This window comes from Dermacentor albipictus, chromosome 1 (assembly GCF_038994185.2).
Source record: "Dermacentor albipictus isolate Rhodes 1998 colony chromosome 1, USDA_Dalb.pri_finalv2, whole genome shotgun sequence".
NCBI lineage: Eukaryota > Metazoa > Arthropoda > Arachnida > Ixodida > Ixodidae > Dermacentor > Dermacentor albipictus.
Window position 1 is genome coordinate 518,383,974 of NC_091821.1, and position 14,320 is coordinate 518,398,293.

Consider the following 14,320-nt stretch of genomic DNA (forward strand, 5'->3'; position numbering starts at 1 on the left):
CGATCAGAAAGCGCTTTGCTCTAGGTAGTTACACAACGCTCATTACGTAAATCATAAGCTTCAAGAATGCGCGCAAGCGCCAAACTTGCTTACCTTGGCAAAAGCTCCTTCGTCTAACAGGTACAGAGGCACCGAGGTTTTTCTGGCGCATGCACTGTAGAACTTCCGATGAACACCAGCTCCACAAAAGCACAACCTTCAACATTCTTCCACACTCCGATTCGAAGCCCCAGTACCAGACTTTTCACGAGAGCGCGGGCAGACAGCTCGGCAGAACAAAGGCAGCTCCGACGGGCGCTGTACTAGGGCACTCACTGTCGACACTGGCGCATCGCACGAAACACACGGCGAACTGATGGCGTTACACGAGTCCGGAGGGTTTGCGATGGTCACTGCACACGACAAGGAGCACATTTCGTCTAGGCACTTCTAAAATATAACTCAAATACCGCCTTACTGCAAGGAACATTCACTACGATCAACGTAGTATCATAGAATAAAGAACCAAATTAGAGAAGGGAAACTGTACCTTTCGCAGTGGTTCGAAAATAAGCAGCGGCAGCGCATGGAACTTACTTAGTCGGACGCCAGATGACGTTGCTCAATCCAGAAGCGGAAGTACATTTTTTTACAACAAAATCCAATATGGCCGCTTTTCGCTGGTCGCGCACGCTGGTACGCGCCGTGCTTGTCCTGCCGGCAGGACTTACCGTAGGAAATGTGTTGTTTGATTTTAGTCAGGGGTACAATCAGGGCTCAATGACAACCGTAATTCACTGGGACGCCTGTTATTGGGCAATCACGCGAAGACTGCAAATGAAGCCGTGCAGAGTGATATGTGCTGGACAAGTTTTGAAGTGAGGGAAGATCACAGAGGAATTAATTATAAAAAACGACTGATGAATATGGAAGAAAGTAAATGGGCGGGGAGAGTGTTCAGGAATTCGCACAGGAATACCGTTGATTCAGAGTGGAGAAAAAGAACTAGACGCTTACTAGCAAGTATGCGACCGGTATATAGTCAGCAACATGACAACAAAAACGTCAAACGCAAAGTCAGAAGTTCTGACGAAATCTCATAGGCGACGATAATCAAAAAGAAACCTTTTATGAATAACTTGCTAAGAGGAAAAATGAAATCAGGAAAGACACAATTGATGATAACTTAAAAGGAAGCTCCTTACTTTTCCAGGTGAGGTCATGATGCCCTTGAACGCTTGGTTATAAAGCGAGGTACACCATGGAAGAAGGAAACATGTGCTTACTGCGGTAAATCTAGGAAAGCGATGGAAGATGTTTCATTATAATGTGAAGATATCTGCCCAGCGGTCGATTCAGGAATCACTGGCCTCCTTGAAACGCTTGGGTTCAGGGAGAGCAGGGCAAAAGCAAACATGACCGCAATATAGATTAGGAAGGGACTGATGATAATGATGATGATGATGACAATGATGATTGGAATTTATTGACGCAAGGGTCAGGAGGGGCCAAAGAGCGCCAGTTTTAGTAAGAGGCGATTGGATGTTTGGTGGCAGAAATATATGGAGACTACAAAGAACGGAAGCGCACAAAAAGAAAGTTAGTAGTGGTTCGAGAAGGATGATGCTGGTAATTGTTTGTGCTTTTTTTCTTCAACAACTAGATTGGGACATTAGGCAAAATAATGACACGCGGTATTGACCGTCCAAAACAGTTCAAAACTGCCAGTAACAAAACTGACTTTCATTCGGCATGCTTGTGCCCACAAAAGTGAGTTACACGCTAGGCATAACGAAAGCGGCGAAAACAGTCGGTGATCGTAGGAATATGATCTGCAGATGAAGCGCAAGGTAAATATACCTGGTAGCGAAGCTTCCATAGGAGCCCATACGTTCAAAACATGGCGGTCCATCGCCGGTTCATGGGGCCTAGCGCCATCTGTATGTGGTGGGAACACTTCCGGCGGAAAAAAAATAACGTGACGCCATGTCCGTTAAAAGCAGAAGTGACGTCATTTTGTTTTCGAAGGCGCGAAATTTGTTTTGTTGTTCTTCCCCGCCATTCGACTTGATGGGCGTTTCAAGCTTTCAGCGTGGAAAGCGATGCAGGAAAAGGCCAGCCGTACGTTGTCGAAATCGCATCCCTGCAGAGAACATACTTTCTTTGGAGGTCGACGAAAGCTTTAGGATTAGGGTGCTGATCCTATTGTCGGATGTCAAGCCCGTCGGTCAGCGCAGTCGCACGAAAACAACTACACAAGTATCTGGCGGTCGTAACTCACTGCTTTTGACTGAACAGATTAAGAAGCAATGAAGTTACCCGCGTCACCAATTTCAGACAAACCTCGACAAGCAAGAAAGCACAAATTGAGAGGGGGGCGTATTTCAACAGGTGACACGAGTTGACCTTTCTGCCCATTTCAAGACGTGCATTGCACTGCGAGTGATAGTGGCGTCAACGCCCCCTGTAGCGATGGGCGCTGAAAAGAAATGCATTTATTAATAATAATAAAATAAACGTATTTTCTTAACTCATCACGAATATATAAAATTGACTAGGAATCTTATATTCGTTGAATGAATCTTATTTCGTTGAAATGAAAAACGCGTTTTTATTTCCCAATGTTTGTGCCCTCCGAACATAGTCGCGCTTCAATCGCTGCTCCCATAACCCCCCATGCTGATGTCGGTGACAATCTGTACTGAACCGCTTTTCGCCCGAAGCTTCGCGACCTATTTGAATCGACCTTGCGAAGCGCGTCAGCTTATATAAATCAGTTATCGAAGGTTCCAGATTAATCGCTGGTGCCCGCTTGTCTTCGAGAAAGTACTACACAATTCGCGTAGCTCATACAATCAGATTACACAAGCTGCGGTGACAACAGACAAGTGATAGAACCATCGATAATATTCTAGAAACATCCGATACATGCAGGCGTGGCCGGCGCCGAGCGATATTATGGCATATTATGTACTGTACTGTATACTGTATTCCTGTATCTTACTGATAAATCCACTCCTGTAACAGTCTCATTGGGACTAACAGTATGTTAAATAAATAAATGAATAATGTTTGACATTTCTTAGCTGGTGAAAAGAGGACACCGGTGAAACAAACAAGTACACGTGTCAATAACAAGGGCTTGGTGACGCAACCCACCACCCCGTTTAAAAGGGGGCGCTTTCTAACATACATACATACATACATACATACATACAAACATACATACATACATACATACATACATACATACATACATACATACATACATACATACATACATACATACATACATACATACATACATACATACATACATACATACATACATACACACATACATACGTACATACGTCCATCCGTCGATTCATCCACCCACACATCATTCGTCAGATCTTGATGAGGGCTAGTTGGTTCGTATTTAGAACTGAGGTTAAACGACGCGAAAAAGACAAGGACACAAGGAAAGAAATACCGCAGACAAGCGCTGACTGCCAACTGGAAGTTTATTTGGAATTCACCGGACATTTACACCTTTTTCAGCATAGGCATGCGCACAGCAGTCGCAAAAAACATCTGCAAAGCACCAACATTATAATCTTTCATCCAAAAATGTTATTTCTTTTCCCGACAAGGCAAGAGAGGGAGGGCTTACACATTTATCTCCTTTCTAATGTGATAAGCCTCTACTATTTCCCTTTCCCTATTACCTTTTCCTTTCCCTATGAATGAGTTCTGCATAAGCGCGATTACGGAATGCAGGCTTTAACAGTTCTGTGATCACTTCAGTATGCGAAGCCATTTTCCAGAAAGAGAAAAGAAGTTCCGAAACTTTCCAAAAAGAAAAGAAAGACAAAAGACAAGTGCACGTGGTGCCATACTTACACAAATTGTCACACAATCTAAAGAAAGTTTTCAATAGACACAATATTAATTTGGTTTTCAGTGCCCTGTGTAAGCTGTCCTCGATATGTAATCGTATGAACAAGCGCGAAAGGCACCTGTGCACCACAAATCATAAAACTAATTTCACTGAGTGCAGGCCAACGTTATCTATCAGATACCGCTCAACTATGGAAAATCTTATACAGGTCAAACGGGACAGTGCTTCAACGAAAGAGCTCGTCAGCACAGCAGTAACCTAAAGAATGGTTATGGGAGTCATTTAGCCGGACACTGTAACAAGTGTCACTGCACCCCCATATTTGAAGACAAAATTCATAGGGAAAGAAAAAGGTAAGAGGGAAAGGCAAATAGTAGAGGCTTATGACATGAAAAAGGAAGGAGATAAATGTGTAAACCCTCCCTTTCTCGCCTTGTCGGGAAAAGAAATAAGATTTTTTGATGAAAGATTATAATGTTGATGATTTTCAGATGTTTCTGCGACTGGTATCCACATGCCTATGCTGAAATAGGCATAAAGGTCCGGTGAATCTCAAATAAACTTCCAGTTGGCAGTCAGCGCTAGTCTGGGGTATCTGTTTCCTTGTGTGCTTGTCCTTTTCGCGCTGTTTAACCTCAGTTCTACACATCATTCATCCATCCATCCAGCAGGAATAGTACTGCATCCGGTACAGGCATAGATAGCGGTACTAGATAAATAGAGAAGTTTTGAGGTAGAAAGATTAAGGAAATGTATACAAACCTGCTAAAAATAAAAGCACGCACATCATACATGATTGACTCAGCCAGGCTAAGTGACTATGTGTGACTGCCCCGTTCCAAAGGGGAAGCTGTGTTGTCCGAGCTGACCTCCGAGCCGAGACAGGCATACGGCACCGAACAACGTTATTTTATTCCGGCATAGCTGCTGCCGGTAGATACACCGCCTCCTCGGCGTGGCTACGCTATCCTTTTTAACACCCGCCGTGGTTGCGCAGTGGCTATGGTGTTGGGCTGCTGAGCACGAGGTCGCGGGATCGAATCCCGGCCACGGCGGCCGCATTTCGATGGGGGCGAAATGCGAAAACACCCGTGTGCTTAGATTTAGGTGCACGTTAAAGAACCCTAGGTGGTCAAAATTTCCGGAGTCCTCCACTACGGCGTGCCTCATAATCAGAAAGTGGTTTTGGCACGTAAAACCCGAAATATTATATTATTATCCTTTTTAACAACCTCGCCTTCACAAAGAAGAGGGAAACACAACCCTCCTGCCTGTAGCAACCACGCGCAACTGCATATTATCACGCTGACAGGCTCGCCGGGATTCGGCACATGGTGAAGGCAGACGCATGCGCGTGAGCGCAACAATGCCAGTAAATCATCATCCTTGCAGGACGTGTGGGTTTCCATGGCAGTTTTGCTACCATGCATGCATATACGTTGTCGTTGACGTCCTAGCTTCACGAAGGGCCCAGCGTAACGACAAGGAAACGTTTAGATGTGCGTTATCATCATCATCATCAGCCTGGTAACGCCCACTGCAGGGCGAAGGCCTCTCCCATACTTCTCCAATTACCCCGGTCGTGTACTAATTGTGGTGATGTTGTCCCTGCAAACTTCTTAATCTCATTCACCCACCTAACTGTCTGCCGCCCTCTGCTACGCTTCCCTTCCCTTGGAATCCACTCCGTAACCCTTAATGACCATCGTTTATCTTCCCTCCTCATTACATGCCCTGCCCATGTCCCATTATTTTTCTTGATTTCAACTAAGATGTCATTAACTTGTGTTTCTTCCCTCATCCAATCTGCTCTTTCCTTATCTCTTAAGTTACACTCATCCTTATTCTTTCCATAGGTTGTTGCGTCGTCCTCAATTTAAAGGGACACTAAAGTGAAAAATTATTTCTTCTGCCTAAGTAAATTACCGTTCTACAAAGCCAAAAACACCACTCTTACAACGATCAGACGTTTGGTAAGCCAGAAAAAGCACAAGAATGAAATACGGGTGGTGACGCCTACTTAAGTTCCCGCACCTGGGGGCTGTGACGTCTTGAATTTTGATGGAATGTTCAAGGGCCTACTAATTACATATAGCGGTACAGATTTACTACATTGTGTTCTAAAGGAACCATATTTTAAACACGGCAAGTTTCGGGAACCTTTATTCAGCCAACGCGACATAAATTCGATAACATACTTTGGAATCCCTGACGTCACGCTGACGTACCGGCGCCGGGGTTTCGGCACCAACTTCAAATACTGATACTTGGACCTTCATTTTCTCATCTAATAATCAAACTATTCTTTTGAAATGACTGCCTGCAGCTTTTAAAAACAATACTTCATTAGTCTAAACTGATTTATTGTTTCGCTTTCATCATCATCATCATCATCATCATCATCATCATCATCATCATCATCATCATCATCAGCCTGGTTGCGCCCACTGCAGGGCAAAGGCCTCTCCCATATTTCTCCAACAACCCCGGTCATGTACTAATTGTGGCCATGCCGTCCCTGCAAACTTCTTAATCTCATCCGCCCACCTAACTTTCTGCCGCCCCCTGCTACGCTTCCCTTCCCTTGGAATCCAGTCCGTAACCCTTAATGACCATCGGTTATCTTCCCTCCTCATTACATGTCCTGCCCATGCCCATTTCTGTTTCTTGATTTCAACTAAGATGTCATTAACTCGCGTTTGTTCCCTCACCCAATCTGCTCTTTTCTTATCCCTTAACGTTACACCTATCATTCTTCTTTCCATAGCTCGTTGTGTCGTCCTCAATTTGAGTAGAACCCTTTTCGTAAGCCTCCAGGTTTCTGCCCCGTAGGTGAGTACTGGTAAGACACAGCTATTATATAATTTTCTCTTGAGGGATAATGGCAACCTGCTGTTCATGATTTGGGAATGCCTGCCAAACGCACCCCAGCCCATTCTTATTCTTCTGAGTATTTCCGTCTCATGATCCGGATGCACCGTCACTACCTGCCCTAAGTAGATGTATTCCCTTACGACTTCCAGTGCCTCGCTGCCTATTGTAAATTGCTGTTTTCTCCCGAGACTGTTAAGCATTACTTTAGTTTTTCGCAGATTAATTTTTAGACCCACTCTTCTGCTTTGCCTCTCCAGGTCAGTGAGCATGCATTGCAATTGGTCCCCTGAGTTACTAAGCAAGGCAATATCATCAGCGAATCGCAAGTTACTAAGGTATTCTCCATTAACATCATCATCATCATCATCAGCCTGGTCACGCCCACTGCAGGGCAAAGGCCTCTCCCATATTTCTCCAACAACCCCGGTCATCTACTAATTGTGGCCATGCCGTCCCTGCAAACTTCTTAATCTCATCCGCCCACCTAACTTTCTGCCGCCCCCTGCTACGCTTCCCTTCCCTTGGAATCCAGTCCGTAACCCTTAATGACCATCGGTTATCTTCCCTCCTCATTACATGTCCTGCCCATGCCCATTTCTTTTTCTTGATTTCAACTAAGATGTCAATAACTCGCGTTTGTTCCCTCACCCAATCTGCTCTTTTCTTATCCCTTAACGTTACACCTATCATTCTTCTTTCCACAGCTCGTGGCGTCGTCCTCAATTTGAGTAGAACCCTTTTCGTAAGCCTCCAGGTTTCTGCCCCGTAGGTACTGGTAAGACACAGCTATTATACACTTTTCTCTTGAGGGATAATGGCAACCTGCTGTTCATGATCTGAGAATGCCTGTCAAACGCACCCCAGCCCATTCTTATTCTTCTGATTATTTCCGTCTCATGATCCGGATCCGCAGTCACTACCTGCCCTAAGTAGATGTATTCCCTTACGACTTCCAGTGCCTCGCTGCCTATTGTAAATTGCTGCTCTCTTCCGAGACTGTTAAACATTACTTTAGTTTTCTGAAGATTAATTTTTAGACCCACTCTTCTGCTTTGCCTCTCGAGGTCAGTGAGAATGCATTGCAGCTGGTCCCCTGAGTTACTAAGCAAGGCAATATCATCAGCGAATCGCAAGTTACTAAGGTATTCTCCATTAACTTTTATCCCCATTTCTTCCCAATCCAGGTCTCTGAATACCTCCTGTAAACACGCTGTGAATAGCATTGGAGAGATCGTATCTCCCTGCCTGACGCCTTTCTTTATTGGGATTTTGTTGCTTTCTTTATGGAGGACTACGGTGGCTGTGGAGCCGCTATAGATATCTTTCAGTATTTTTACATACGGCTCGTCTACACCCTGATTCTGTAATGCCTGCATGACTGCTGAGGTTTCGACAGAATCAAATGCTTTCTCGTAATCAATGAAAGCTACATATAAGGGTTGGATATATTCCGCACATTTCTCTATAACCTGATTGATAGTGTGAATATGGTCTATTGTTGAGTATCCTTTACGGAATCCTGCCTGGTCCTTTGGTTGACAGAAGTCTAAGGTGTTCCTGATTCTATTTGCGACTACCTTAGTAAATACGTTGTAGGCAACAGACAGCAAGCTTATCGGTCTATAATTTTTCAAGTCTTTGGCGTCCCGTTTCTTATGGATTAGGATTATGTTAGCGTTTTTCCAAGATTCCGGTACGCTCGACGTTATGAGGCATTGCGTATACAGGGTGGCCAGTTTCTGTAGAACAATCTGCCAACCATCCTTCAACAAATCTGCTGTTACCTGATCTTCCCCAGCTGCCTTCCCCCTTTGCATATCTCCCAATGCTTTCTTTACTTCTTCCGGCGTTACCTGTGGGATTTCGAATTCGTCTAGACTATTTTCTCTTCCATTATCGTCGTGGGTGCCACTGGTACTGTATAAATCTCTATAGAACTCCTCAGCCACTTGAACTATCTCATCCATATTAGTAATGATATTGCCGGCTTTGTCTCTTAACGCATACATCTGATTCTTGCCAATTCCCAGTTTCTTCTTCACTGTTTTTATGCTTCCTCCGTTCCTGAGAGCCTGTTCAATTCTATCCATATTATACTTCCTTATGTCAGCTGTCTTACGCTTGTTGATTAACTTCGAAAGTTCTGCCAGTTCTATTGTAGCTGTAGGGTTAGATGCTTTCATACATTGGCGTTTCTTGATCAGATCTTTCGTCCCCTGCGATAGTTTACTGGTATCCTGCCTAACGGAGTTACCACCGACTTCCATTGCACACTCCTTAATGATGCCCACAAGATTGCCGTTCATTGCTTCAACACTACGGTCCTCTCCTTGAGTTAAAGCCTAATACCTGTTCTGTAGCTTGATCTGGATTTCCTCTATTTTCCCTCTTACCACTAACTCATTGATCGGCTTCTTATGTACCAGTTTATTCCGTTCCCTTCTCAGGTCTAGGCTAATTCGAGTTCTTACCATCCTGTGGTCACTGCAGCGCACCTTGCCGAGCACGTCCACATCTTGTATGATGCCAGGGTTAGCGCAGAGTATGAAGTCTATTTCATTTCTAGTCTCGCCGTTTGGGCTCCTCCACGTCCACTTTCGGCTATCCCGCTTGCGGAAGAAGGTATTCATTATCCTCATATTATTCTGTTCCGCAAACTCTACTAATAACTCTCCCCTGATATTCCTAGTGCCTATGCCATATTCCCCCACGGCCTTGTCTCCAGCCTGCTTCTTGCCTACCTTGGCATTAAAGTCGCCCATTAGTATAGTGTATTTAGTTCTCACTCTACCCATCGCCGATTCCACGTCTTCATAGAAGCTTTCGACTTCCTGGTCATCATGACTGGATGTGGGGGCGTAGGCCTGTACAATCTTCATTTTGCATCTCTTATTAAGTTTCACAAGACCTGCCACCCTCTCGTTAATGCTATAGAATTCCTGTATGTTACCAGCTATATTCTTATTAATCAGGAATCCGACGCCTAGTTCTCTTCCCTCCGCTAAGCCCCGGTAGCACAGGACGTGCCCACTTTTTAGCACTGTATATGCTTCTTTTGGCCTCCTAACTTCACTGAGCCCTATGATATCCCATTTACTGCCCTCTAATTCCTCCAATAGCACTTCTAGACTCGCCTCACTAGATAACGTTCTAGCGTTAAACGTTGCCAGGTTCATATTCCAATGGCGGCCTGTCCGGAGCCAGTGATTCTTAGCACCCTCTGCTGCGTGGCAGGTCTGACCGCCGCCGTGGTCAGTTGCTTCACAGCTGCTGGGGACTGAGGGCCGGGGTTTGATTGTGTTGTTCATTAACTTTTATCCCCAATTCTTCCCAATCCAGGTCTCTGAATACCTCCTTTAAACACGCTGTGAATAGCATTGGAGATATCGTATCTCCCTGCCTGGCGCCTTTCTTTATTGGGATTTTGTTGCTTGCTTTGTGGAGGACTACGGTGGCTGTGGAGCCGCTATAGATATCTTTCAGTATTTTTACATATGGCTCATCTACACCCTGATTCCGTAATGCCTCCATGACTGCTGAGGTTTCGACTGAATCAAACGCTTTCTCGTAATCAATGAAAGCTATATATAAGGGTTGGTTATATTCTGCACATTTCTCTATCCCCTGATTGATAGTGTGAATATGGTCTATTGTTGAGTAGCCTTAGAGGAGTCCTGCTTGATCCTTTGGTTATATGGTTATTTGGTTGGTTAGATGTGCGTTATATTGTGATGCTATTGTGCGAACTTGAGCTTGTCATAAGCGCTCAGGTGGGAAGCGTATAGACAGCCACATATTCCTTTTATGCCTGTAATACTGTGTACAAATTGTTTGATAGCAATTAAACCTCTTTCATGACCTCAGTTCACGAGTAGCACGCGTGACACTTTGGCCAAGTGCTGGTAGCGTTAGCGCGGGAGCCATCGTCGCCGGAGACACGAATAATGCCGACCAGGAAGTTAATTTGACGAGCTACGAAGGCTTTGTGAGTGCAAAGGTATGTATCTAATCAAACTCGCAAGTAATAATTGAATACAGACATTTATGACTTTCAAGAATGCTGACAAAAATCGGGCATCGGTCACTGCGTGTAAGAGACAGCACGTGGCATGCTGGACAGGCGTCTCGCGTAGGGTCCCGCCTGGTCTCCGCTCTGGTAGACGCTGGACATAAGCGGCTGCCTGGGTATCATGGAACCATACGTGTCCACGAACTCGCTGTAGGGGCCCTCGGACCACGAGTCTACCTTGCGACTCCGGTAGGCACGCTCCTCTTCCAAGGCCTGCGTCACCACAATCGCTGTGTCATGAAAACGCGCACTCTACATTTGATCACAAGAAGTCACAGCTAGCAGTGCCGCACTACACGTGAAGACCGTGAATGACACATGCAGGTTTATGCTGGCGGACGTATGTGGTAGAGAGGCGACGGCTGCTAACCAGCAGGGCTTTCCGGCCTGATCACTTCACAGAATGGCATAAAGACCCGGACCAACAAAGTTTTGCAGCAATAGATGAGCGCACAAAAAGTGCTCCACGTGAGCTTCAAGTCACAGCATATGATAAAATGTCGTGTCCACAGCCACAAAAGCCAAACCTTTCGCGCTGCGGTTATGACAGAATGGGATAATGTTGAGGTTATATGATGTCCTTTTGCGCAAGGACCAAGAGAACGCGATGAAGTTGCGGAAATTATACACATGCGAAATCAATATCGTTTAACATTGCCATCAAATCACTAGTTATTTAATGGTTACGCCACATCCGAATTTAGGATGAACTTATAGGTCAAAAAGCAAATGAACTGCACTATTTCATCTACAGACAATATGCTGCACGATTACATGTTATCCGCTGCATATATATTGAAGAAGGGGACAGCAGAACACCTGAAGCTCTCTGCCTATTTGAGCTCATCTCCGCAAAAAGCATGTTTCGGAGAGGATACATGTTCAGTTCTTCGAAGGAGTATCCGACACCCAGAATTATAACATAGTAAGGTTTATTTCCCATCGATACAAAACGTGATGAAGGAGGGGATGTGAATCGAAATTGGAGCATGCTTAAACATGGCCCATAAGTGTGGAACGTGATAGCATTCGAAGGTCTCTGACTGTCTCTCCCGCTTCCCGGTAGCTGCGGCATAGGCGACCTTAATGGTTAGCGGGAAACGCTGGCAGCGAATTATACGCACGAAGGCGAGCTTTCCGGTGTAAACGCGACCTCTTGCGTGGGCCCATCCCAGACGCTGTGCACAGCCTTGCAAAAAAAAATAATAATTACATCATTTTCAACTTCCAACTATTGTTTCACAATTTTAATATTCAAGTCAGCGAAGATTTAATATAAAAGGCATGAGCTCTAGGTGTTTTCTTGCATAACATTTGTTTGTGGCGTACCATTTTCAATATTCCGAAGAATAATGTTGTAGAGAATGCAAGACAAGGTATGAGCATTCTTACTGATACAATGGTGTAGCGATGTAACTCACCTATGTCCCATCTCATATAGCAACTGAGCATGTGCTGGTGGGCGAGTTGGTTATGCATGATTACAACAAAGTTGTCAAATAAAACAACGGACGAAGGAAGGAGACACGAGACACCACGTAGGCGCACACGGATGCGTGCGCCTACGTGATGTCTCCTTCCTTCCTCCATTGTTTTATTTGGCGGCGTCGTTGTTATCATATAGCAAGGCGTGGCATATACATATACCCAAATATATACGAAAACGTTCGCTCATGGTCAACTTCGCCGACGCCAATGCCAGATTTTGGTGACACGGGCCCTTCCCGCTGTCGCGTTAGAAGGGACAGCCGGTTTGACGGTTCTCATAACAGGCAGCAGAAGTGAGCGTGCAGAAACGGCTTGGTGCACATACGTAGTAATGTTGGTTCTGCAGGTGAACCAACGAAGCAAAACGATTAAACTCAGAACTGACGTATTTGTTCATACTGGCAAAAAGGAGCCAAAACAAGGAAGTCAATGTAAGCATGTACACATACATCACACATCATACATCATGCATACATGAACACCTATCTATATTCCAGATGCACACACACACACACACACACACACACACACACACACACACACACACATACTCGCAAATATATATATATATATATATATATATATATATATATATATGTATATATATGTGGGGGGATTCTTCAAAGTTCAACACGCAGGACTCGACGTAACATACGCAGGAAAAGGAAAGAGACGAGGCAATTTTTAGACGACTTATTTACTAAGCGTTCCCGGCTGGTTGACCAGCCTTCATCAGAGTACAGTAACTGTACTCTGACGATGGCTGGTCCACCAGCCGAAGACGTTTAGTAAAGAAGTCATCCAAAAAGTTCGTCGTCCCTTTCCTAAGTATATATATATATATATATATATATATATATATATATATATATATATATATATATATATATATATATATATATATATATATATTGCTACGGTGAAGGGAAGGAAGAAGTTCAATTAGACGAGAGGAAGACGAAGTCTGGCAGTTGCCTAAGCGCCATATACCTCAGTTGTAGATATACATTATTTTACACTCTTGGGCCTGCTTTCTTTCTGCAACATTTTGGTGGTAGGTAAGGGGCACAGTCACGGAACTTCACAGCGGACATCATCTACCTGCCGCCACAATGGCAAATCAATCGACACAAGCGAAAACGCCTCAGCAGCCCGTGTCAACGGTCATCCTCACTCATCCGCGGGACCCAAGGACATTTTGTAGCACGGACAACGCCGACGTCGAGGACTGGCTTACGATGTACGAGCGAGTGTGCGACAGCAACAGGTGGGATCCAACAATGATTCTAGCAAACGTGATATTTTATCTAAGAGGAACTGCGAAGCAATGGTACGACACACACGAAACTGACCTAACGAGCTGGGATGTCTGCAAAGAAAAAAATGCGAGACCTGTTTCGCAGACCTGTCGGTCGTCAGCTGGCAGAAAAAAAAAAGATCTTGCTTGCCGCGCTCAGACGTCCACAGAATCCTATGTCATGTACATACAGGATGTGCTGACCCTCTGTTGCAAGGCTGATAACAACATGACAAAGGCAGACAAGATTGGTCACATACTGAAAGGTATTCCTGACGATGCCTTCAATCTCCTGGTGTGTAAGGATTGTGCCACTGTGGATGCAATTATAAAGGACTGCCAGCGCTTCGAACAAGCGAAGGGCCGCCGCGTCGCTCAAACTTTCAACCGATTGCCCAATACCGCCGCGACATCTTCTTGCGAAGACCCGCCGCGGTTCGTTCAGCCCACAGGACCGGAAGATATCACGCGCATTGTTCGCCGTGAGCTTGAGGCCATGGCTCCGGCTCCAGTTCGTTCCGACTGTCGGGAAAGCGTGCCCGCTATCTCCCTTATACAAGCGGTCGTGCGGGAGGAAATAGCAAGTTTGGGCTTTCCACCTCTCTACTCGGTCCGCCATACAAACACCTACCAGATGTCTCCGGCCGCTCGCTCCCAGACGCAAAGCTTTCCACCATTCCGTCGCAACCCAGCTGACTGGCGCACAGCGGATGATAAAGCCATCTATTTT

General features: G+C 45.1%; 1 protein-coding gene across 5 annotated transcripts in view; it reads right to left on the bottom strand.

Annotated features, from left to right (window-relative positions):
- Positions 1-10,758: 10,758 nt before the first annotated feature.
- Positions 10,759-14,320, bottom strand: part of LOC135912444 (uncharacterized) — an 861,485-nt gene continuing 857,923 nt past the window's right edge. For all 5 annotated transcript variants that reach the window (XM_070532623.1, XM_070532621.1, XM_070532622.1 and 2 more), the window contains one exon: positions 10,759-11,018. In XM_070532623.1, the coding sequence (XP_070388724.1) occupies positions 10,818-11,018 (201 nt within the window). In that variant the 3' untranslated portion in view covers positions 10,759-10,817. The remainder of the gene's footprint in view (positions 11,019-14,320) is intronic.